Source organism: Oncorhynchus nerka, linkage group LG4, assembly GCF_034236695.1.
Source record: "Oncorhynchus nerka isolate Pitt River linkage group LG4, Oner_Uvic_2.0, whole genome shotgun sequence".
Lineage (NCBI taxonomy): Eukaryota > Metazoa > Chordata > Actinopteri > Salmoniformes > Salmonidae > Oncorhynchus > Oncorhynchus nerka.
This window is the reverse complement of record NC_088399.1, coordinates 49,292,781-49,316,968: the sequence shown is the minus strand read 5'-3', so window position 1 is coordinate 49,316,968 and position 24,188 is coordinate 49,292,781. Positions and strand designations below refer to the sequence as shown.

General features: G+C 44.3%; 1 protein-coding gene across 3 annotated transcripts in view; it reads left to right on the top strand.

Moving 5' to 3' along the window:
- LOC115126979 (band 4.1-like protein 4) overlaps positions 1-19,339 on the top strand; it is an 88,775-nt gene extending 69,436 nt beyond the window's left edge. For 2 of the 3 annotated variants that reach the window (XM_065017634.1, XM_029656634.2), the window contains 17 exons: positions 4,956-5,043; positions 5,304-5,392; positions 6,160-6,223; positions 7,387-7,478; positions 8,946-9,023; positions 9,712-9,827; positions 10,470-10,560; positions 10,774-10,860; positions 12,071-12,181; positions 15,425-15,484; positions 15,903-15,980; positions 16,593-16,712; positions 17,183-17,230; positions 17,489-17,560; positions 17,929-18,039; positions 18,469-18,547; positions 18,765-19,339. In XM_065017634.1, coding sequence (XP_064873706.1) covers positions 4,956-5,043; positions 5,304-5,392; positions 6,160-6,223; positions 7,387-7,478; positions 8,946-9,023; positions 9,712-9,827; positions 10,470-10,560; positions 10,774-10,860; positions 12,071-12,181; positions 15,425-15,484; positions 15,903-15,980; positions 16,593-16,712; positions 17,183-17,230; positions 17,489-17,560; positions 17,929-18,039; positions 18,469-18,547; positions 18,765-18,878 — 1,498 coding nt within the window. In that variant the 3' untranslated portion in view covers positions 18,879-19,339. The remainder of the gene's footprint in view (positions 1-4,955; positions 5,044-5,303; positions 5,393-6,159; positions 6,224-7,386; positions 7,479-8,945; positions 9,024-9,711; positions 9,828-10,469; positions 10,561-10,773; positions 10,861-12,070; positions 12,182-15,424; positions 15,485-15,902; positions 15,981-16,592; positions 16,713-17,182; positions 17,231-17,488; positions 17,561-17,928; positions 18,040-18,468; positions 18,548-18,764) is intronic. The other variant, XM_029656640.2, reaches the window with a different exon arrangement.
- Positions 19,340-24,188: the final 4,849 nt, after the last annotated feature.

Genomic DNA, 24,188 nt, shown 5'->3' with positions numbered 1-24,188 from the left:
CACATGGAATAAACAAAACATAGTCAATGATACAGTAGAACAAAAGAAACAAAAAGTCTATATACAGTGAGTGAGATAAGGTAAGATAAGGGAGTTAAGGCAATAAATAGGCCATGGTGGCGAAGTAATTACAATATACCAATTAAACACTGGAATGGTAGATGTGCAGAAGATGAATGTGCAAGTAGAGATACTGGGGTACACCGGAGCAAGATAAATAAATAAATACAGTATGGGGATGAGGTAGACAGATGGACTGTTTACAGATGGGCTATGTACAGGTGCAGTGATCTGTGAGCTGCTCTGACAGCTGGTGCTTAAAGCTAGTGAGGGAGGTATGAGTCTCCAGCTTCAGAGATTTTTGCAGTTCGTTCCAGTCATTGGCAGCAGAGAACTGGAAGGAAAGACGACCAAAGGAGGAATTGGCTTTGGGGGTGACCAGTGATATATACCTGCTGGAGCGCGTGCTACTATGGTGACCAGTGAGCTAAGGTTGGGCTTTATCTAGCAGAGACTTGTCGATAACCTGTAGCCAGTGGGTTTGGCGACGAGTATGAAGCGAGGGCCAACCAACGAGGGCATACAGGTCGCAATGGTGAGTAGTGTATGGGGCTTTGGTGACAAAACGGCTGGCACTGTGATAGACTGCATCCAGTTTGTTGAGTAGAGTGTTGGAGGCAATTTTATAGATGACATCACCGAAGTCGAGGATCGGTAGGATGGTCAGTTTTACGAGGGTGTTTGGCAGCATGAGTGAAGGATGCTTTGTTTCGATATAGGAAGCCAATTCTAGATTTAATTTGGTATTGGAGATGCTTAATGTCAGTCTGGAAGGAGAGTTTACAGTCTAACCAGACACCTAGGTATTTGTAGTTGTCCACGTGTTCTAAGTCATAACCGCCCAGAGTAGTGATTTTTTAAATTATTATTTTTATTTTATTTCACCTTTATTTAACCAGGTAGGCTAGTTGAGAACAAGTTCTCATTTGCAACTGCGACCTGGCCAAGATAAAGCATAGCAGTGTGAACAGACAAGAAAAAAGTAAATAAATAAAAACAGTATGGGGATGAGGTAGGTCAAATTGGGTGGGCTATTTACCGATAGACTATGTACAGCTGCAGGGATCGGTTAGCTGCTCAGATAGCAGATGTTTGAAGTTGGTGAGGGAGATAAAAGTCTCCAACTTCAGCGATTTTTGCAATTTGTTCCAGTCACAGGCAGCAGAGAACTGGAACGAAAGGCGGCCAAATTAGGTGTTGGCTTTAGGGATGATCAGTGACATACACCTGCTGGAGCGCGTGCTACGGGTGGGTGTTGCCATCGTGACCAGTGAACTGAGATAAGGCGGAGCTTTACCTAGCATGGACTTGTAGATGACCTGGAGCCAGTGGGTCTGGCGACGAATATGTAGCGAGGGCCAGCCGACTAGAGCATACAGGTCGCAGTGGTGGGTGGTATAAGGTGCTTTAGTGACAAAACGGATGGCACTGTGATAAACTGCATCCAGTTTGCTGAGTAGAGTGTTGGAAGCTATTTTGTAGATGACATCGCCGAAGTCGAGGATCGGTCAGTTTTACTAGGGTAAGTTTGGCGGCGTGAGTGAAGGAGGCTTTGTTGCGGAATAGAAAGCCGACTCTAGATTTGATTTTCGATTGGAGATGTTTGATATGAGTCTGGAAGGAGAGTTTACAGTCTAGCCAGACACCTAGGTACTTATAGATGTCCACATATTCAAGGTCGGAACCATCCAGGGTGGTGATGCTAGTCGGGCATGCGGGTGCAGGCAGCGAACGGTTGAAAAGCATGCATTTGGTTTTACTAGCATTTAAGAGCAGTTGGAGGCCACGGAAGGAGTGTTGTAATGGCATTGAGGCTCGTTTGGAGGTTAGATAGCACAGTGTCCAAGGACGGGCCGGAAGTATACAGAATGGTGTCGTCTGCGTAGATGTGGATCAGGGAATCGCCCGCAGCAAGAGCAACATCATTGGTATATACAGAGAAAAGAGTCGGCCCGAGAATTGAACCCTGTGGCACCCCCATAGAGACTGCCAGAGGACCGGACAGCATGCCCTCCGATTTGACACACTGAACTCTGTCTGCAAAGTAGTTGGTGAACCAGGCAAGGCAGTCATCAGAAAAACCGAGGCTACTGAGTCTGCTGATAAGAATATGGTGATTGACAGAGTCGAAAGCCTTGGCAAGGTCGATGAAGACGGCTGCACAGTACTGTCTTTTATTGATGGCGGTTATGATATCATTTAGTACCTTGAGCGTGGCTGAGGTGCACCCGTGACCGCCTCGGAAACCAGATTGCACAGCGGAGAAGGTACGGTGGGATTCGAGATGGTCAGTGACCTGTTTGTTGACTTGGCTTTCGAAGACCTTAGATAGGCAGGGCAGGATGGATATAGGTCTGTAACAGTTTGGGTCCAGGGTGTCTCCCCCTATGAAGAGCGGGATGACTGCGGCAGCTTTACAATCCTTGGGGATCTCAGACGATATGAAAGAGAGGTTGAACAGGATGGTAATAGGGGTTGCGACAATGGCGGCGGATAGTTTCAGAAATAGAGGGTCCAGATTGTCAAGCCCAGCTGATTTGTACGGGTCCAGGTTTTGCAGCTCTCTGGGAAGGGAAGCTTGTGGAAGGCTACCCAAATCATTTGACCCAAGTTAAACAATTTAAAAGGCAATGCTACCGAATACTAATTGAGTGTATGTAAACATCTGACCCACTGGGAATGTGATTAAAGAAATGAAAGCTGAAATAAATCATTCTCTGCTATTATTCTGACATTTCTCATTCTTACAATAAAGTGGTGATTGTAACTGACCTAAGACAGGGAATTCTTACGAGGATTAAATGTCAGGAATTGTGAAAAACTGAGTTTAAATGTAGTTGGCTAAGGTGTATGTAAACTTCTGACTTTAACTGTAGATACACTGAGTGTACAAGACATTAATATTATTGTGTTGCACCCCCTCGATTCATTGGGGCATGGACTCTACAAGGTGTGCTGGCCAATGCTTCCCATAGTTGTGTCAAGTTGACTGGATGTCCTTTGGTTGGTGGACCACACTTGACACACATGGGAAACTGTGAGCGTGAAAAACCCCAGCAGCGTTGCAGTTCTTGACACACTCAAACCTGTGCGCCTGGCACCTACTACCACACCCCATTCAAAGGCTCTTAAATATTTTGTCTTGCCCATTCACCCTCTGAATGGCACACACACACACACACACACACACAATCCATGTCGCAATTGTCTCGAGGCTTAAAAATACTTCTTCAACCCTTCTCCTCCCCTTCATCTAGACTGATGGATTTCACAAGTGATGTCAATAAAGGATCATACAGTAACTTTCACCTGGTCAGTCTGTCATGGAAAGATCAGGTGTTCCTAATGTATTGTACACTCAATGTTTATGATATGATTTATTTGACAAAAAATAAATAAAATAGGATAACACAAGTTTAGAAACGTATTTCCATTGTGGTCCTCTTAACAAAATACATCATCAATGAACATCAAAGTAAAGATGGAAAGTGAATGGGAGTTGAGGCAGTTTGGGAAAAGTCCATATGGTTTGAGTGGAGGGCGCAGATGGTACAGTACAGCCAGGGAGAAAGTCAGCCTGTCAGTCTGTCAGACAAGCCAGCTCTTCATCAGGGCCCATCGCTTTGTCCAACGCTCCCAGTTCCTCCATAGTAACCGCTCCTTTGTAGCTGATCCTCCGCCGCAGACGGTGTGTTGCACCCACCTGGGTGATGCTTTGGCTGCAGTAAAGCACCAGAAAATCCACCACACCTCAGCGGTGGTCAGGAACAGTTCCCTCTTCCTCTCTGACATCGCAGTCTCCACCTTCCAACCGGTGTGGGAAACAAAACAAAAAGATGGCGCTGCTGCTGCTGCATTCTTGAAACGGCAACATTAGCCATCCAGCTAGCTAGCTAGCCAAGGCAAACAAACAGATTTAACATCAAAGTCCCGTAACAGGACATTGAAGACCATGTTTATGTGATGAAAACAGAGATTTGGAAGAGTAGGGAAAGAAAAAAAGTTTACATTTATATTTACTAAATGTACAGGAGCTCTCTGCCTAGGCGACCTCATGGGCACCTCTTCAGAGTGAACCCGTTCAGAGTGAACCCATTCAGAGTGAACCGTCGTCAGAGTAAACCCATTCAGAGTGAACCGTCTTCAGAGTGAACCCATTCAGAGTGAACCATCGTCAGAGTGAACCCATTCAGAGTGAACCCATTCAGAGTGAACCGTCGTCAGAGTGAACCCATTCAGAGTGAACCCATTCAGAGTGAACCGTCGTCAGAGTAAACCCATTCAGAGTGAACCGTCTTCAGAGTGAACCCATTCAGAGTGAACCGTCGTCAGAGTGAACCCATTCAGAGTGAACCGTCGTCAGAGTGAACCCATTCAGAGTGAACCCATTCAGAGTGAACCGTCGTCAGAGTGAACCGTCTTCAGAGTGAACCCATTGTCTTGTACCTGTCCGCGAGGACAATCACACCACAGTAACTCTAATACACTCCCTATAATGACCTCTGTTGTTGCCCAAGGTCAGGCAGATCATCATGATAGCTTCACTGTTTATTAAACTGGGGGATTCCTGACGGTTAAACAACTCTCCAATCAATCCACCGGGAGTGAATTACAATGCAATATATATCAACTTTACATTCATTTTTCATGTTACATTTGTTACATGGCTGTTTCTAAACCCTTAGCTTTGGAATAGATAAAAGCAACTTGACCAATGATGTAGTCTCTATTGTACACTACTTGTCATTGTACACTAGATAATATTACACTATGTGTACTTGTAGATGTATACTTGTAGATACACACTGGATAACACTACATTCTATGGGCTTTTCCATGGACTGTAAAAGCCTTTCCTGATGCTTCGCTAACAAGATAACATCTCTGTGTTTCAGGGGTCAGGTTCCCTCCGAGGCTGAAGCCAATTATTTAGGAACAGCTAAAACACTGGATATGTATGGAGTCGACCTTCACCCTGTGTTCGTAAGTCGGAGCTGGACTCGCTGACTGTGGAGAAGACTGAGATGCTTGTTAGAGTTGTGTTCTGTGGTTTATCACAAATCACCTTGATCATGTTCCTTACCATTTCTCTCATGGCAGCCTAACGTTTGGTTCTGTTTACTGAGAGGACTTTTTTTTCTCCCTTTGACACATACTTTAGTATCCTTACTGTGTTATTTCTGGTTGTCAGTTATTATGTAAATTGTGTTTGGTATAATACCTGTTATTGTGGTGTTTTGCAGGGAGAGAATCAGTCTGAATACTTCTTGGGGCTGACCCCTATTGGAGTCGTTGTTTACAAAAACAAAACACAAGTTGGGAAGTATTTCTGGTAGGTATTGTGTTGTGGCAGTATTTAATGAGAATCATCCACTTTAAGTCCAATGGCTATATCCTCTATATCCTCTGGCGTGTTGATGTTCACCGTATCAATAGCTGGAATGATTTTGCAGTGCATGGTGATTGAAAAGGTTTCCTGTTATATTCATCAGAGGTGTGGGGAGGGTGAAGTCTGAATCCCAAAAATAGTAATTATACAGATGATTTTCATTGAAGGGAGGAGGATGGTACATGTGATCTGCAAAACACCAATTGACATACCTTTGTATGCCTCTTCGTCTGTATACCTACAGATACGAAAATTGAGCAGTTCAGTCGTCATCTGCAACCAATCCAGCTAGCCTTCAACATATTCTTATAGCCTACATATTCTTCTCTCTGTTGATTGATATCCTTTGAATTGTTTCCATTTTCTGTTTTTAGAAAGATGTGCACAAATATCAAAAAGAAAGATATTGTTTTCGGATGATACCATCTATTTAGATCATATTCGGGACAAACCTTACCTTAAATTGAGGAGACCTTTACTTTAAAAAAAAAACATTTTTTAAGTGCCTGCACCTGATGTCCTTTCAAATTCAAATCAAAATGTTTCAGTTGAGGAGGTTTCTCGGATGAACCCCACCTCCTCTTGGGGGCAAGTTTCAGTGCCAAGAACACGTAAGGTTCTTCCAAGAACTTTGAGGATCTTAGAAGAACCCTTGTTAAACCCTGAATTTTTAGAGCACTTCATTTGTTTGATTACATTTATCGTTTCAGGCCAAGGATAACTAAAGTGCATTTCAAGGAAACACAATTTGAGCTTCGAGTTGTTGGAAAAGATGTAAGTTACCAGTTATCTTTCAGTAATTATCCGCATGAGGAATGTTTTGTGGAGTTATTGGACTGTATTTCTACCGTGGCTTTGTTTTGTGATTCTTCAAGTCATTTTGGCATGTTTCATAAACTCAATAATGTGAGAGCTATTCACACGAGCTAACTCGTAATTACTGAATGAATCAAAACCAATTTGTTTGGATATCACAGGTGTGGAAAGCCTCGTTGTAAAAAATATCCCCCATATCAGACCTTATTATGAGGTATAAAACTGACAATGTTCCCAGGAGTATCTGCAGTACTCCCATGTGAAGCCTTGATAGATCCACTGTGTGTTTTGAGACATTTTGACATAAACATTAGGAGGATGTAAGGAGAGGAATTAAAGAAACATGACAGTTCAGCCTCGTCTCTCCCACCTTCACTGATGTTCACTTCACGGGTGCAAATGAGAAAAGAGAAGTTTGTGTGAAGTGCCTAACTTTCTCAAACAAATCCAGCTTCATACTGAACTTTTGAGTCTTTGGGGAATTTTCTAAGTACATTTTTGGGGAGGATAATGATCATTTTGAGTGATGGAAAAACTGAAGTGGTGTGGCCTACCCCTTCAGATATCACTAAAGAAGAACCACTTTCCTCTTCTCTCTGTTGAGATAGTTAGACTCATTGAGTCTTGCTGAATGATATGGTTTCCTTTATTCAACCTGAGAGTCTCACTAAGCCATGAATAGAGAGGCCTTGGAGCAGAGACCCATGATAACCCCATTATTGATAATATCAGAGCAGCTCAGAACGGAGCTTTATTTGAATATAGGAGACCTATGGGCTTACAGTAGCTACCTCCTCTCTGAGACTAGCTGTAAGGGAGTCTAGAGAGTGCATGTTGTCCTCTCGACAGTGATATCCATTTACCTAATGACCCAACAGACTTCCCATCTAGGTTGAGAGATTACACACTACCTGTTCATTTACAGAAACACTTAGATAAAACACATTTAATGGTACATTTGATACGAATCCTTTCCACCACCACCACCACCACCACAATTGTTGTTTTCGGAATTAAAGATGAAATGGCTCTTGTTATGATATACATCTTCTTGGTTTAGCTGACGAATGTGATTTGTATTATTTGTTTGTATACGAGATGATGTTGTTGTTTATTTGCAGTGTACAGAGACGTCGTTCTTCTTCGAGGCACCCAATAAGACGGCCTGTAAACATCTGTGGAAGTGCTGCGTAGAACACCACACTTTCTTTAGGTAAAAAACTACAAAACGCACACACAGTCCAGGGCAAATACTACGGTATACTGTACCAACACTATTGTAACTTTTCAGTTAGAAACTTCGACCACCTTCCACAGGTAAAACCCCAAACTATTTATGCTTCAGTGGAAAAATCGTCCCTTTTATCTACAACACGATCACCCACACTAATTCCAACAAAAGCCCTTCTCTGTTATCCCCTCAGGTAGAAACACTATCACATACCTCTTAACATGAAGATCCCAGAGTCTCTCAGTCCTTAATCAAAGTGAACAAGGCCTCTGTCTGGCAGCACAGCTCAGTGCGGTCCCTTGTGTGTGTGCGTTGGCCTAATGAGAGCAGACTTACACGGACTGTGCCCTAAAGAGTAGGAGAGGCAGCAAGGCGCGTGAGGCTCTGGATTTACACTGTTTAATCCGCGTGTGAACCCTGCAGTCTGCTGGGTCCCTGTGGCACAGACAGACCTGGAGCTGCCAGGTTGACAGAGGGGGGGCCCCCCCAGTATATAGTCCTCTGGGGGAGAGAAGGGTGGAGGGGTTGGGAGAGAATGTGTTATGCTGTGATGGGACTATGACACGAAGGTGGGTGAAGTGGGCATAAACCATCAGATGAGAATAGGCATATATCTGCTGCAGACACCTGAAGAAAGAGTGAGAAAAACAATGGGAAGAGGTAACAACAGGTTCATTTTAGCTTCTGGTTGGGTGTACTGACTACATCCACCTACCTTCAGTCCTTTTTCTCCATCTAACCTTCCATCTAAAGTGTTTTTCAACAGCGACTTGAGTTATCTGAAGTGTTACGGAGCCCTGTGAGCGAGGCCATAGTGGTAGTGGTGTATTAAAGCGGTGTTGGTTTTGAGAGAGGCCTTAGCGCAATGCTGTAGTGGTGATGGTGGTGTTAATAAACACATGGCTGGGTGAGAGACTACAAGAGGCTTTTATAATGGCCTTTTGCTTTACATCTATACGGTAATGGAGTAATGTACCACTAGTACCAGATACACTCACTCTCTCTGACTCGAGAGTTTTGAATTTTAATGAAGCCCGAAAGCTCTTAGTGGCGTTTGAGCAGCCATTATGTCATTAATGCAATGATCAGAACAAGATAACTGCTTCTTTTGTGTGTGTGTGTGTATATATATATATATAGCAGCAATTGAGATCGCTTCTTTTCCTTTAAATGTATAAAAAGTAGAAAGTGGATTCAGAATTCAAACACGCCGGTCACCTTTGTGAAAGATGCAATTTTGTTTATTTTCCTTTCAACCTGAGCATTTTATCCTATTTAACATGGGTTAGTCACATTCTAAATTCATAAAGAAAAAAATACAAATGTATTACCTGTGGAATAATGTACTGTAGAAATGTGCACACCATAATGAGACTTTAGTGAAAGTAGAGTACTTTTAAATTCTACATCTAGGCCTGCTCCCTCATTGCTGTCGAATGCTTTTTCTAGAATGCCAGAAAATGATTCCAACACACTTACAAGAAAACTATCCAAATTTGGTTCCCTGGGATCTAAACATCGGTACAGGTGAGAGAACCTCGACTCTTTATTCCCTTCAAATGTAGTTAGCTCTGTTTCAAAAGTATTGTAGAAACTGTATAGAATATAATGCATTTCTATAATCTGTAAAATGGAACTCCACACATTTTTGTTTGGCAAAGCGGGGTGTAGGTAAATCCTAGAGAACTTCTCCCAGCATGCATTCATTCTAGAATCCACAACCTCATGAATAATGGAGACTGTTTTAGTAGAGGAGCTAAAGGGGGATACAGTGTTCAACAGACAGAGAGAGACTGTGTGTGTGACACCACAGACAAGTTGAAGACCTGAATAATTCAGAGATCACACAACATCCATCTCTCCTTTGTCTGCATTCGGTTGTCTACTTCCTGTATCTACTCAGAGACGACTGCCACTCTGTACACCAGTTGCAATATTTATTACATGATCTACTACTGACCTCTGCTAGGTTTAAGGTCACTTCAGTCACAACCGTGGCTGGGTTTTCTATGCTCATGTTGCTCTTCAACACCTCGTTGCTGCATCAGACTGTGTATCAGTGTGCCTGACAAAAGGGTTTGACATATGAAAAGGCCAAGACCAGATCATCTCTGTCTCACATAACTTGACAGGCCAGGAACATCTTCCCCTAAAACCATGAAAAGACAAGATGGACTAAACAACTGTGTGTGTGTGTGTCTCTCTTTCCCTACAGTGGTAAGACAGCTATGCAGATGGGCAGGGATCCGTCTATCAGTCTGCCCCGGCCAGACCTGCAGGTGGTCAGGACCCGCAGCAAGACCTACCCCAAGAGACCACCACCGACCACAGGTCAGCTGGATATGCAGCATACCTTGAGCATACACATCATCTACAGACACACGGCACAACACCTAACAAGCACAATGTCACTACGACAAGGGTGACGTATCAATGGTAACTAATGCCACACATCATTTATAGCCACAAAAACATTTTCCCCTCCTCTCTTCTGACACACAGTAGAACCTCTCAGGTTCCTAATGACAGTTCCTCTTATGTCGGGTGTAAAGCAGCTTAGTTGAGTCTCAGTCCCAGTAAGTTTAGTATTCACTTCCTCCTCCTGTTCCCCCATCGGGAACAACACAGGGCTTCAATTAGCTAAGTTATATTATATTCACTTCAGCAGTTCACACAGACAGACGCACAGTATGTTGGCATAGCGTGCTTGACTTAGCATTGTTGTTTTCACTGTGTGCAGTGGAAGAGTAATCTCTCTGACACATTCAGTGTTTTGAATTCTCTATAATTACAACTTGCAGGGCTCAAAAATAGACAAAACTGTGTATAATTCAATGAATCTGAGCCCTTCGTAGGAAGGCTACCATGCCACACGTAGTTACGAACGGAGATTGTTCTCGTATTGAAACAATGGAAAGAGAGAGGCAATTTGGTTCAGTATTCAATCTTACTGAACATCTCTTTTCCTTATAGGACTGAACAATGGGAATCGGTCAAACACAAAGACGGAGAATTCGGAAAAAGAAGGAACGGCTAAGATGACAGCACTGCCCTCTGTGAAGAGGTATCAGACACGAGCAAGACATGTAGAAAATAGTGTACGAACGAGAGAGGCAGTATGTTTGGACCAACTGGAGAAAGGGATGTAAAACAGAGATGGAAAGAGAAGTTGAGGGGGGGGGGATTGAGAATGCTTCTCCAAGTATAAAGTGACAGCTCTTCATAAAAATGCTTAGCCCAGACAAAATACTTTGTTGACCCGTTTGTTTATCGTTAGCGCCAAAGTGACCAAGGTGGAAAATGGTGGTCCAGAGGAACAGCGAGGGAAGCCCAATGCACCGTGGGATGAGAAGGCCCCACAAAGGTACAGTACTGTCTGATTGGAGCCCCCTGCTCTGTGATGGATCGGTCTGGTCTAATATGTTTCAATTACACTGTTGTCTTATAGACTAATCCTCCCTAATACAGTCTGTGTTACGTACATTATTTATAGTTAGTGGATTAAGCATGTACACACACACCTCCTCTGCTGACAACAACGGCAGAACAGAACAAAGTCCTTCAGTAGTGAAGGAGGCTTAACATAGTACACACCAACTGATTCATGAAATGCACTACTGGAAGAAGTGTGTGAGAGCCCAGTGACAAGACATACACACTACTGAGCCTCATTTTGACTTGTTTTAAGGACATTACATCAAAGTTGGATCAGCCTGTAGTGTGGTTTTCCACTTTAATTTTGAGTGTGATTCCAAATCCAGACCTCCATGGGTTGATAAATTTGATTTCCATTGATAATTTTTGTGTGATTTTGTTGTCAGCACATTCAAACTATGTAAAGAAAAAAGTATTTAACAAGAATATTTCATTCATTCAGATTTTTGCATGGGCTGATGTGTTATTTTAGTGTTCCCTTTATTTTTTTGAGCAGTGTATATATCTCCTCCAGTTCACAGTATAACCTGGTCCCAGATCGGTTCCCTGCTGTCTTGCCAAACCCTATAGTCATTGTCATGGGCCAAACAATGACCATAGCAGTTGGCAAGACGGCACAAGCAGATCTGGGACCAGGCTATTACAATGAAGTATTATCTAGGGCCATTTGCATTTCAATAAGCTGGTTTCAACATGATTGAATCTACATATTGATTTGTGCTCCCTTGGTACGGGCTGTGTCTGTGTGTATGCGTGCGTTTGTTCCAGCATGCATGCTTGCGTAACTGTGTGTCGGAGGGGCCTTATCTGAAGCTAATGAATGCAGGCAAGATGTGTGTGTGTGTGTGTGTGTGTGTGTGTGTAAGCCTGGGGTCACTTAGCAGCAGCCAGTGTTGCGACCTGCTACCCTCGGCATTTAGCTTTATCCTCTGAGGCTATGTCGTCATCATCCTGGCACATCTGTGGCTAGGTGGACAAGAATGTTATTGTTGTTTGCATAGGTAGGATGTCTTCATTCACACTAAAGACTGTACTGTGTAGGTCGTTTTGTTTGGCAACAGACCACAAGTTAGTTTCATCATACGGCTCAATGTATGTTCAGTAGGATCGACAGCTAGCTGCCTTGTTTTTCTCCCCAGTGGACTGTACAACACGGCCAACGAGCGAACAAAGTCGCCTAAATTCCCCACGGCACGTGGACGCACCCCGTCAGGAGGCAGCGAGAATGAGCCGTCCCAGAACAGACGCAGGTGTGTACTCCTCACCGTTGTCCTTTTCACCTGTCAACCTCTCTCAACTCTCCTCCCAATACCTTAGCTGACACTGGTATGACCTGTCCATAAATTGTCCAGGTGTCCCCTTCACCTAGGGCTAGATTCTATCAGTAAAATGTTCACAATGCTGTTTTGGCAGTGTTGGAGGTGAAACTGCGTTAGCGCTGTCAAATCCACAAACGGCTCCTTCTGTAAGCCATTGGATGCAACGAAACCACCCGAATTTATAATCCGACAAATCCCATGCAACCGCGTTACAAGTTCAAACACTCGAATAGGCGGCGGTCTATTGTCTACACCTCGATTAGACTAAGATCTAAGTAACATTAATTTTAAAAATCTCAGTTTAAGCTAGAGAGATATTTTTTTTGCATGGGCTGCGTCTCAATCCTCCGCATCCTCCTATGACGTCCTTCCACATCTGCCTTTGGAAGCTACAGCGGTGTTTGTCATACCATGAGACATCAAAAAAGTCATTCATTTGAAAAATCCTGAAAACCTTTCCTTCAAAACCTTATTCATTATGTTCCTTTTGTCTTTTAATGGCTTTTAAAAAAATAATTTATGAATGTTATTAAATGCGTATATGTTTAATATTTTTTATTTTAATATTTTGTTCATTTTGTTTTTTATTACAATATTTTTTTTGTGTTTAATTTTTAAACATCCTTTTTTTTACCCCCAATTTCGTGGTGTGCAATTGGTATTTACAGGCTTGTCTCATTGCTGCAACTCCCGTACAGACTCGGGAGAGGCGAAGGTTGAGAGCCGTGCGTCCTCCGAAACACAACCCAACCAAGCCGCACTGCTTCTTGCCACAATGCCCATTTAACCCGGAAGCCAGCCGCACCAATGCGTCGGAGGAAACCTGGCGACCCTGGCGACCGTGTCACCACAGGAGTCGCTAGTGCGTGATGGGATAAGGACAGCCCTGCCGGCCAAACCCTCCCCTAACTCGGACGACGCTGGGCCAATGGTGCGCCGCCCCATGAGTCTCCCGGTCGCGGCCGTCTCCCGGTTGCGGCGACAGAGGCTGGACTCGAACCCCGAATCTCTAGTGGCACAGCTAGCACTGCGATGCAGTGCTTTAGACCACTACACATATTCAATGTGTTTCTATGGGCTATAGTAAAATTCAATCTTTTTAAAACTTTTTTTTTAATATACACTACCATTCAAAAGTTTGGGGTCACTTAGAAATGTCCTTGAAAGCATACATGAAATGGAGTTGCAAAGGAATAGGAAATACAGTCAAGACATTGACAAGTTTATAAATAACGATTTTTAATTGAAATAATAATTGTCAAATTCAAACTTCGCGTTCGTCAAAGAATCCTCCATTTGCAACAATTATAGCCTTGCAGACCTTTGGCATTCTAGTTGTCAATTTGTTGAGGTAATCTGAAGAGATTTCACCCCATGCTTCCTGAAGCACCTCCCACAAGTTGTTTTGGCTTGATGGGCATGTTTTACGTACCTTACGGTCAAGCTGCTCCCACTACAGCTCCAATAGGGTTGAGATCCGGTGACTGTGCTGGCCACTCCATTATAGACAGAATACCAGCGGACTGCTTCTTCCCTAAATAGTTGTCGCATAGTTTGGAGCTGTGCTTTGGGTCATTGTCCTGTTGTAGGAGGAAATTGGCTCCAATTAAGCATCGTCCACAGGGTAGGGCATGGCGTTGCAAAATGGAGTGATAGCCTTCCTTCTTTAAGATCCCTTTTACCCTGTAAAAATCTCCCACTTTACCACCAAAGCACCCCCAGCCATTGCCTCCACTATGCTTGACAGATGGCGTCAAGCACTCCTCCAGCATCTTATTTTTTTTTCTGCGTCTCACGAATGTTCTTTGTGATCCGAACACCTCAAACTTAAATTCGTCTGTCCATAACACTTTTTTTCCAATCTCAGTCTGTCCAGTGTCTGTGTTATTTTGCACATCTTAATCTTTTATTTTTATTGGCCAATCTGCGATATGGCTTTTTCTTTGCATCTCTGCCTAGAAGGCCAGCATCCCAGAGTCGCCTCTTCACTGTTGACGTTGAGACTGGTGTTTTGCGGGTACTATTTAATGAAGCTGCCAGTTGAGGACTTGTGAAGCGTCTGTTTCTAGCCAAGAACATTTCACCTTTCAACCAAAGTAACTGACAGTTATATGGGCTACCAATAGCCTTACTAGGTGTGTCCAGGTAGGTGTGCCTGTTGCAGGTAGAAAGTGAACCTTCGGTAGTGACAGGAGGGGAGAATACATCCACTGCTGTTGCTCCTTCGGTCATTTCCCTGTTGACAAGTACATTCATAGATGTAGACAGATATTTCATCGGCTGTATAAATGTGAAGCATCCGTTTGGCGTTCCCAATCACTACCAAATATGGTGTCGCTAGTGTCCTTAAAACTATAGGGTAAAGTTTGAAAAAAATGGTGTTGTTTAGGAGTGCAAAGGCGAATTTAGGTATTGCACACAGAGTTGGTGTTCCCGAACCGAAACATGCAAATATTTGCTAGAACGCGCCAATAGGATCTCGCTAGCTTGTGCTTGGCTCTGCCCACTATGACTAATTTGTTCCCATTGGAAATGAGACTGTGGTCCATCTTGGGTTAGTTATAAAAATCTTTGCTACATCTATGGGGTAATGTTGCCTTCTAGTGGTGTCATGTGGAACTGTCTGATTGCGTTATGCATAATATTGTGTGTATGTGTATAACGTAACATTTTAACCTTGCTGTAGCTCTTAAAATTGTTCCTATACGAGCAGTTCATTACACAAAAATATTGTGAAGACATTGTTTAAATTGCCTTGTAAATGCGACAATACTGTATGGAAGCTACTGAAAGGGTGTAGTAGTATGTTTGTACTAGGCCATTGTAGTAATCAAATCAAATGTAATATGATGATTCATAAAGGTTAGTCTGGTCTGTCTGTTGTGCGGCAGAGATGCAGAGTTTCTGGGTAGAAACAGTGAATCAGGTTGCCCCGAGGGTGGGATGGAGTCGTCTCTTTGAATAAAATGGATACTGATGATTAGCATAAAGCATGGTTGGATAGATGCTCTCTGAATGTTTATGATTGTTAAAACATTTTAAACTCATAAAACCTCCCTTTTTAATAGTATTTTGTAACATGACAAGTGACATTCTTCCGATGTCTTATAGTAAAAACATGACAGCGACAATAATATAACACGATCGTGACACTTCTGTGATCTGGTCCCTCAGGAAAGGCCAGGCCAGTGATCCAACAGCTCCCCAGCAGCAGAGCAAACAGCAGAGGAGAAGGTAGAGTTGACGTACCGAACTAAAATAGTACATTCTTAAAATTCTCAACCTCTGTCCTGTCTTCAACTAAAAAAAGGGCCACATCTTTACGTACACATTGACTCGATGAGTGGAAACCCAGTGAACGGCCCACGTGGTCGTTGACGTGCTGTATTTTGATGTCCACCATCCCAGTTGTACACAGGCAACGGTTTACTCATTGTGTGGTTCCCGTTTGTCAGTACAGTAGTTACATTAGTCCTGGAGTCATTCCTGTAAAAGTAAGCGTCAACCCCTCTCACTCATCCCCCTCTCCCGCGCACTTTTGTCCTCTCTCCCTGAAAAGGTCACGCACAAACAACATTCCGTCTCATTTCTCTCTCTCTCTCTCTCCTCGTCAACCTTTGAACCCCGTTTTATTCACCCCTCCCACCTGCAGGTCACGTTCCCGCGGCAACACCAGTAGTGGCAGCGAGTCTGAGAACTCCACCCGGGATCATCGTAAAAAGAGGAACCGGTGAGTGATGTCACTGTGCTTCCTACAAGTAGACATTACATATGCAAAGCTCTATAGCAAACTACTACTACTTCACCCTCGTATGTTGTCTTGGGAGCAATTCCACCATGTACAACTATTTTCCTAAGCCTGTGTCTGTCGTGGACGTTGTAAATGGAAGAGATAAAGCATATTATCAGGCTGCTATTGTTGTCTGAATGATACCATATCTTATTGAACAGCTATATCATATTGTAGGCCCACAATGGGCCCCCTAGCCGGGTCATACGACACACCTCAGTCTAAATATCTGAGCGCGTGACGCAGCAAAACGAACTAGGAAGAAAATGAAAGAGTATATTTCATGGAAACCTGTTGCGACAGTGAAAATGGGGATGTATGTCATGTATCGGTTGGCGAGGTCCCTAAGGGTAGTGTTAGATGGATCATGTGTCATAGTAGTTGCAAGTTGCAGCCGTACTTGTCATCTCTGTGTTTGCCTGTGCAGATGGAATGAGGTTTTAGTGCATCTTCAGGTCTATCGTGTAGATATGCTTGTTTTGTATTGGTTCTACTGTATAATAACTCATATAACTGGTATTGATTATGATTGTATTATAATTTATCTTCCAGGTCTCGTCAAGAGAATGAGATGGTGGACTCTGGTCCTCAGTGGGAAGCTGTGCTCCGCCGTCAGAAGGAGAGGTCTCAGAACGACCCAAACCACCGCCGCTCCCGACACCGCTCTCGGTCGTAAGTTACGCCGACTACACCACACACACATGGGGCGGCAGGGTAGCCTAGTGGTTAGAGCGCTGGACTAGTAACCGAAAGGTTGCAAGATCGAATCCCCGAGCTGACAAGGTAAAAATCTGTCGTTTTGCCCCTGAACAAGGCAGTTAACCCACCGTTCCTAGGCAGTCATTGAAAATAAGAATTTGTTCTTAACTGACTTGCCTAGTTAAATAAACCTAAAATATATATTTTTTAAAGCACACACACACACAAACCCTCCTTCCCTGTCCTCCCTGCTCCAGAGACCCCCACCTCAGACCCGACCTGGGGAAATGATTTAAGCGCTTAGATACAACATTATTGGGTACCGCCTCAATTCCAAGTCACAGAGAATAATGTCCATTCATTTCAATACAACCTCCCTGTCAGATGGTCTTTAGAAATAACCCTTCAACTGTTAACCCCTGTAATTCTGTGACGTCCTCCAGGCGGAGTCCAGACGTGCAGGCTAAGGAACAACTGTGGAAACACATCCAGTAAGTCCCATGACTCCGGTTATGAGATTCAACAGTAGTCTTTTAGCAACGGGCCTTTTCATCGTGCGTTACGGAAAGTGAAACGTGTGACACTGTAATAACTTGACTAAGCATTCATGAACTATTTATATAAAGTGTATACTATTGAGAAAAAAAAGGTGTACTTGCACAGCCTTCAAAAAGGCTGTTGACACAGCATTGTCTATAGGGTTATGGGAAGAGAGATATAACGTGCCCTTGGTGGTCTCGTCCCTCTAGGAAGGAGCTGGTGGACCCAGCGCCAGACCTCACAGAGGATCAGCTGAAGGAGATCCCCTACAAGAAAGTGGAGTGAGTAACTGCTCTTCCCTTCATCATTAGATAGATAATGACGAGGAAAAAAAATGGCCTAAAGGACAAATCACAGAATTGATCACGCGGAGTCGATATGTTGGGGGTAGGGTGTCTTGATCTGCACTTGGATAAGAAAAGAAGAGATCCAAAGCTCGGCTCATGTCTGAATTATTGAATCGTTGCTTCATCGTCGTCCACCCTGTAGAGATGCATTGTGCTCCAGACAGACCTCTATCTCACCGACTCTGAAGTTGATGGATTCAGTAGAGAGAGGTCTTATATCCCTAAGGCTGAATAAGAGGTAGGCCTACTGTCCAACACATGAGATGAAGGGAATGATTTTATGTTCATCCCGTTCCTTCCAGAACCCAAGGAGACCCAATAAAAATCCGGCACTCTCATTCTCCCCGGAGCTTCCGTCAGTACCGGCGCTCCCAGTGCTCCGAAGGGGAGCGATCCGTGCTCTCGGAGGTCAAGTGAGTCTAAACTGGTCTCAGGCCAGATCGTATGGTTTTTCACTGTGCAGAGTCTTACTTAGAAATGCATCTCGGGTGGGATTCAATCCGAAGCGCGTTATTGAGGGCTGCCTATAATGCGCCTTTGAAAGGCAATTGCCGACGTTCATGGAGGTCGCATTCGCGGTAAACACTGCAAATGACTGTCCAATTGGAAGTGACCTTTTCAAAAATGTCTAGGGTGCCGCAACGCGCCTCGCATTGAATCTCGGGCTCGACCCTCGTTTATTTATTGTGCCGATGGTTGTTTCCTGTATTGTTCAGCACCTTTAGACACGATAGTGGGGGTGACGGTACGCAATATAAATAATAGGCACTGTATCGTGTGATTCAAGTTTGATCCTGTTTATGTCTTCCAAGATCTAACACATCCCTCTACCCACTCCACAGCGCCCGGACAGATCTTGTGCCCCCATTACCTGTGACACGAACAGCAGACATCCCAGGTTCCAGCTCCACCCCCGCTCAGGTCAGTTCCACACGTACTACCTCTGACAAAGGCTGTGAGGCAGGATATTTTTTTAGAAATGAATAAAAGTTATACTTTGCAAGCACATAGTGGATCGCTTTCTTTCCTTTGAATGACAGCGCTACATGTCTAAAGTACAATACTAGATGTTATTACCCCAGGCAGTTGATTCATCTCCCAGCACTGATAATCGGTGTGTTTGTTGTGCGTTTTTCAGAAGAAGCACGGATCCAAAGACACCCTGCTCTCAGAGATCATAGAGCGTGATGTGAAGAGCAGCGCTAAGGTGGTGAAGACTGTCCACTCTCCCAGGACCAAGGTTGAGACGTGACCTGACCAAAACACAACCCCCACCGCAGAAACAATGCCACAATCTCCCACCAACACAAAACGTCAAGACCACCCTGATTTCTTGAAAGAAAAAAATTACTTGTGAAATACAATGGAGGGAGCTGTGTAGAGTACAACGGCTGTACAGTGCGCCAGTGACAAGCCCCACCTTGAAATAATCCTGTGTGTGTCTATGTACGGTAACGTTATGTGTTAGATAATGCATGGGCAAAAATGTCACTGGTCTATGTGCCAGTATGCTGCTGTCTTTTGGAACACACCACACTGGGAACCCTGTACAGTATCTTCACATCATTCATAGGAGCGCATTTCCGGCTTAAGTCCCCGTTGAGTAAGCCTGGTCTCAGACCGGTTTGTGATGTATAGCCAACTCCACAACTACCATAGGCTATACAGCACAAACAGATCTGAGATCTGGCTACTCCTGAGTGGTGGTGGTGGTGGGGGGAGGGGGGGGATATACTGTATCACAGTTGGTCTGTGTCTAGAGCAAGTCATGGTCACCTGTTCATGCACGTAGCAACAACAGCTGATAATTAAGCGGCAAAAACCTTTTCAGTTATTTTAAACTCGGATAAGTGTTTTATAATTAAAAACACATTTTTCAGTTATTTTAACACTGATTAGAGTTCTACAATAAAACAGAATTTCGGACATTGATTTCAGTCCAATGCTCACATGAAGGCTGAGGATGAGACTATGAATTGCGTAGCGAACACTGCACAGTGAGGTCCGACTGAGATCAATCATGGTCTCCTATGCATTTGCCTCCGATTTGGTTTGCGTTATTATTATACAACACAGTATTAAAACAGTGTTTCACTCATACATGTTGAGCTCCATATGGACACTGAGTGTGCGTCTGAAATGGCACCCTATTCCAGATATAGTGCACTACTTTTGACCAGACCCTTATGGGCCCTGGTAAAACAATGATTTACTATAGGGGATAGGGTGCCATTTCAGACACAGACTGGGTTATTGTATTGTCAGGTGTGTTTACTGTAAGTATTCTCTACTGTAGGAACCTTTGATCCTGGACCCCATTTTGTTTTGCTCATGAGTACTGAATAACTGTTTTGCATATCTCTGCTGTTTTAAGGTTAAAAAAATAAATAAATAAAAATGTCACTTAGAACTGTGTAGCTACACTGTACAGTTGTTAAACTGGAATTTCAGTCCTTTTCAATAAATACATTCAATATGTCACAAATATAATTTTGTGTTTCCTGCTATTGTCAAATGCTCTGGAGGGGTGGTCCATGAGCTCCAATCTACCTTTTCTACTTGGGCCATCCGCTACAGACTCTGGTTTGGTTTGATTTTGTATCGTTTCTATGGTTAACCTGTCACCGCCAGAGGGAGCTATATGACCAGGATTTGCTCTGGAATGGTTGACTGTTGTAAGACTACTTGAAGACTGTAAAACTCGAGACCAAGATGATCCTGTGTAACATGAGAACACGTTGATAATGGACTGCATCTGTTTCTTGCTTTTTCCTTCTACGCTTTTCAGAAGGTCATTTAGTGTGACCTGATAGGTCAAGAAAAGGCTGACTGCCATGTCTTCGTTCACCTATCCCAATAGTGTGCTGTTTGGTTCTTTAAATCTTTATATATTTTTTTAAGCGCATACTTGCAAACTTCCTCATAGTATTGCTGAGTCATTACTTCCTAACCTGGTTCTCTGTGGTGATAGCGTCTGGGATGACTCACTCTGCCTGGCTGGAATGACAAGATAGAAAGGCAGAGGTGAAGAAGTAGTTGTTTAGCAGCTGCTGCAGCAGGGGTAGGCAGCTAGGTTCAGTAGTCTAGCAGCTGCTGCAGCAGGGGTAGGCAGCTAGATTCAGTAGTTTAGCAGCTGCTGCAGCAGGGGTGGGCAGCTAGGTTCAGTAGTCTAGCAGCTGCTGCAGCAGGGGTAGGCAGCTAGATTCAGTAGTTTAGCAGCTGCTGCAGCAGGGGTAGGCAGCTAGATTCAGTAGTTTAGCAGCTGCTGCAGCAGGGGTAGGCAGCTAGATTCAGTAGTTTAGCAGCTGCTGCAGCAGGGGTGGGCAGCTAGATTCAGTAGTCTAGCAGCTGCTGCAGCAGGGGTAGGCAGCTAGATTCAGTAGTTTAGCAGCTGCTGCAGCAGGGGTAGGCAGCTAGATTCAGTAGTTTAGCAGCTGCTGCGGCAGGGGTAGGCAGCTAGATTCAGTAGTTTAGCAGCTGCTGCGGCAGGGGTAGGCAGCTAGATTCAGTAGTTTAGCAGCTGCTGCGGCAGGGTAGGCAGCTAGATTCAGTAGTTTAGCAGCTGCTGCGGCAGGGGTAGGCAGCTAGATTCAGTAGTTTAGCAGCTGCTGCAGCAGGGGTAGGCAGCTAGGTTCAGTAGTTTAGCAGCTGCTGCAGCAGGGGTAGGCAGCTAGATTCAGTAGTTTAGCAGCTGCTGCAGCAGGGGTAGGCAGCTAGATTCAGTAGTTTAGCAGCTGCTGCTGCAGCAGGGGTAGGCAGCTAGATTCAGTAGTTTAGCAGCTGCTGCAGCAGTGGTAGGCAGCTAGATTCACTAGTTTAGCAGCTGCTGCAGCAGGGGTAGGCAGCTAGATTCACTAGTTTAGCAGCTGCTGCAGCAGGGGTAGGCAGCTAGATTCAGTAGTTTAGCAGCTGCTGCAGCAGGGGTAGGCAGCTAGATTCACTAGTTTAGCAGCTGCTGCAGCAGGGGTAGGCAGCTAGATTCAGTAGTTTAGCAGCTGCTGCAGCAGGGGTGGGCAGCTAGATTCAGTAGTTTAGCAGCTGCTGCAGCAGGGGTAGGCAGCTAGATTCAGTAGTTTAGCAGCTGCTGCAGCAGGGGTAGGCAGCTAGATTCAGTAGTTTAGCAGCTGCTGCAGCAGGGGTAGGCAGCTAGATTCAGTAGTTTAGCAGCTGCTACAGCAGGGTTAGGCAGCTAGATTCAGCAGTGCATTTTTTATTTATTTTAATTACTCAACTTGTGTTGAATCTGACCTGCCTATTGCCGAACCCTGTGCTACAGTATATCCCTACGGGGACGCCTTCTACCACACTACTGTTGGATGGAGAAGCAGTCCCTAATCTAATCTAAGTCAGTAGTTTGAAAACAGGCTTGTCTATGAAAAAGAGAAATGAAAAGGGATAACTACTTAAAAACGTGTTATTATGATGGTCAATTAATCCTTAAGAGTCTCTTGACGCACCCACGCAAGTAATAAACTCCCCATCAAAATCCATCAGTTTAAGCTAGATATCTTGAATGGGCTGCGTCTCAGTCCACCACATCCGCCTACAGTGTATATCAACCATTCGCATCTGCGGTGGAAGGTGGCCGAGCTACAGCGGTGTTTGTCAGACCATGAGGCAATTTGTCTTCTCATGGAAACCTTAGTAGCGTCCCAAAGGTTTGGCCTACAAAACAAATATGACCAATGTGGAAAGGGACTAGTCTGAAGGTACAAATTAATGGAAGTTGAGGGAGGCATGCACCCCCTCAAAGGCTTAGACTTTTAGAGGTCAATAATGAATACTGCCAATAATTCTATACACACCCATGTGAAATAGGCCAACAGCAACAACAGCTACTAATTGTTACAGCGAGCAAACGGCTCAGCGATTTGATTTGTCACCGAGTGTGTTGACGGCTGCGTGATGAATGGCAAGGTGTCTGAGCTCCGGTTGTATCCCGACTTCAACTCAACTGAATGACTCAAGACTTTGTCCTGGGAATCATGATATGATTCTGCCAGCATTCTTCCATTCATAGACTTCCGTGATCTGATATAGCCTCCCTGCCTTCCCTTCTATGGTCTGATGTGTAGCCTCTCACAGCTTCCATTAGATTCATTTCCACTTACCTGATATACCCTGCCACCCCATTCCTCGGACTCGTGTTATCTCCTCACATCTGCACTGGAGCCAGTAACGATTTTAAATGTGTTACGTCACCATACCGGCAAGCCGTACCAAATGCACTCATTATACTATGCCGAGCATGAACCGAGAGTGACTGTACTTGTGAAGGTGTCATAAGTTAGGCGAGACGGTTTATGTTTACTTGAGCCACCTTTTTTTGTTTAGCCTTTTCACTAATGTACACATTCTTTTTGAGAATACAGATAATGTGTGTATTCATTTCTTCTTCTTCTTCTTCCTCCATCATCATCATCATAGCATACCACAATTCTTCAACCAACCAATTACATTTGAATTATATCCATGTCTAATGCCCTGCAAACATCCTTTGCTCCCAGAGGACAACAGCCTGTAGCAATAGCACTCGACTTGCTATAAACAGGAAGTGGTAACGTCCCGCTACTCTTCAATGCAGATTCAATGTTGCAGGATTGTTTTGAGAATACTGATGAGAATATGTTCAAAGATTCATTCACCCATGAATCATCCATCCATTAGGAAAACTCTCAAAAGATTGAATGCTCAAAGCCGCCTGCCCAGATGACATCCCTGGCCGTGTCCTCTAAGTGTAAGTTGACCAACTGGCGTGCGTCTTCTCAGACAACCTGTTCCCGTCCCAGTCTGTAGTCCCCATCTGATTCAAGGAGACCACCATCGTCCGTGAGCCCAAGAAAGTGCTTCGAGAGGCTGGTCATGGCCCACATCAAGGCCAGCATGCCAGGCACACTGGACCCCATCTAATTTGCCTACAGCTCGAACAGATCCACAGAAGATGCCATTTCCATCGCTATTCACAGAGATGAGAACGCTGTTCATTGACTACAGCTCAGCATTCAACAATATCGTTCCCTCAAAGCTTGACATCAATCTCCGAGCCCTGGGTCTGGACACCACCCTCCACAACTAAATCCTGGACTTCCTTACCAGGCAGACCACAAGCTGTGAAGATTGGCAACAACACTTCCTCCACACTGACTCTCACAAAAACAGGGGCCCCCCGGGGATGTGTCCTCAGCCCTCTGCTGTACTCCCCGTTAACCCACGTTTGCGTGGCTTTGCACGACACCAACACCATCGTCATGTTTGCTGAACGAAACATTTTACATTACATTTAAGTCATTTAGCAACAGTTGCAGGCCTGATAACCAACAACGATGAGTCAGCCTATAGGGAGGAGTTAGGTGAACTGGCACTGTATTGCCAGGGACAACATCCTCTCCCTCAAATTCAGCTAAACAAAGGATTGTTGATTTCAGGAAGCAGAGGAGGGAACATGCCGCGATCCACATCAATGGGACTGCAGTAGAGAGTCAGCAGCCTACTGGACCCTATTCCAACTAAACTACTGAAAGAGCTACTTCCTGTGTTTGGCCCTCCTATGTTGAACATAATG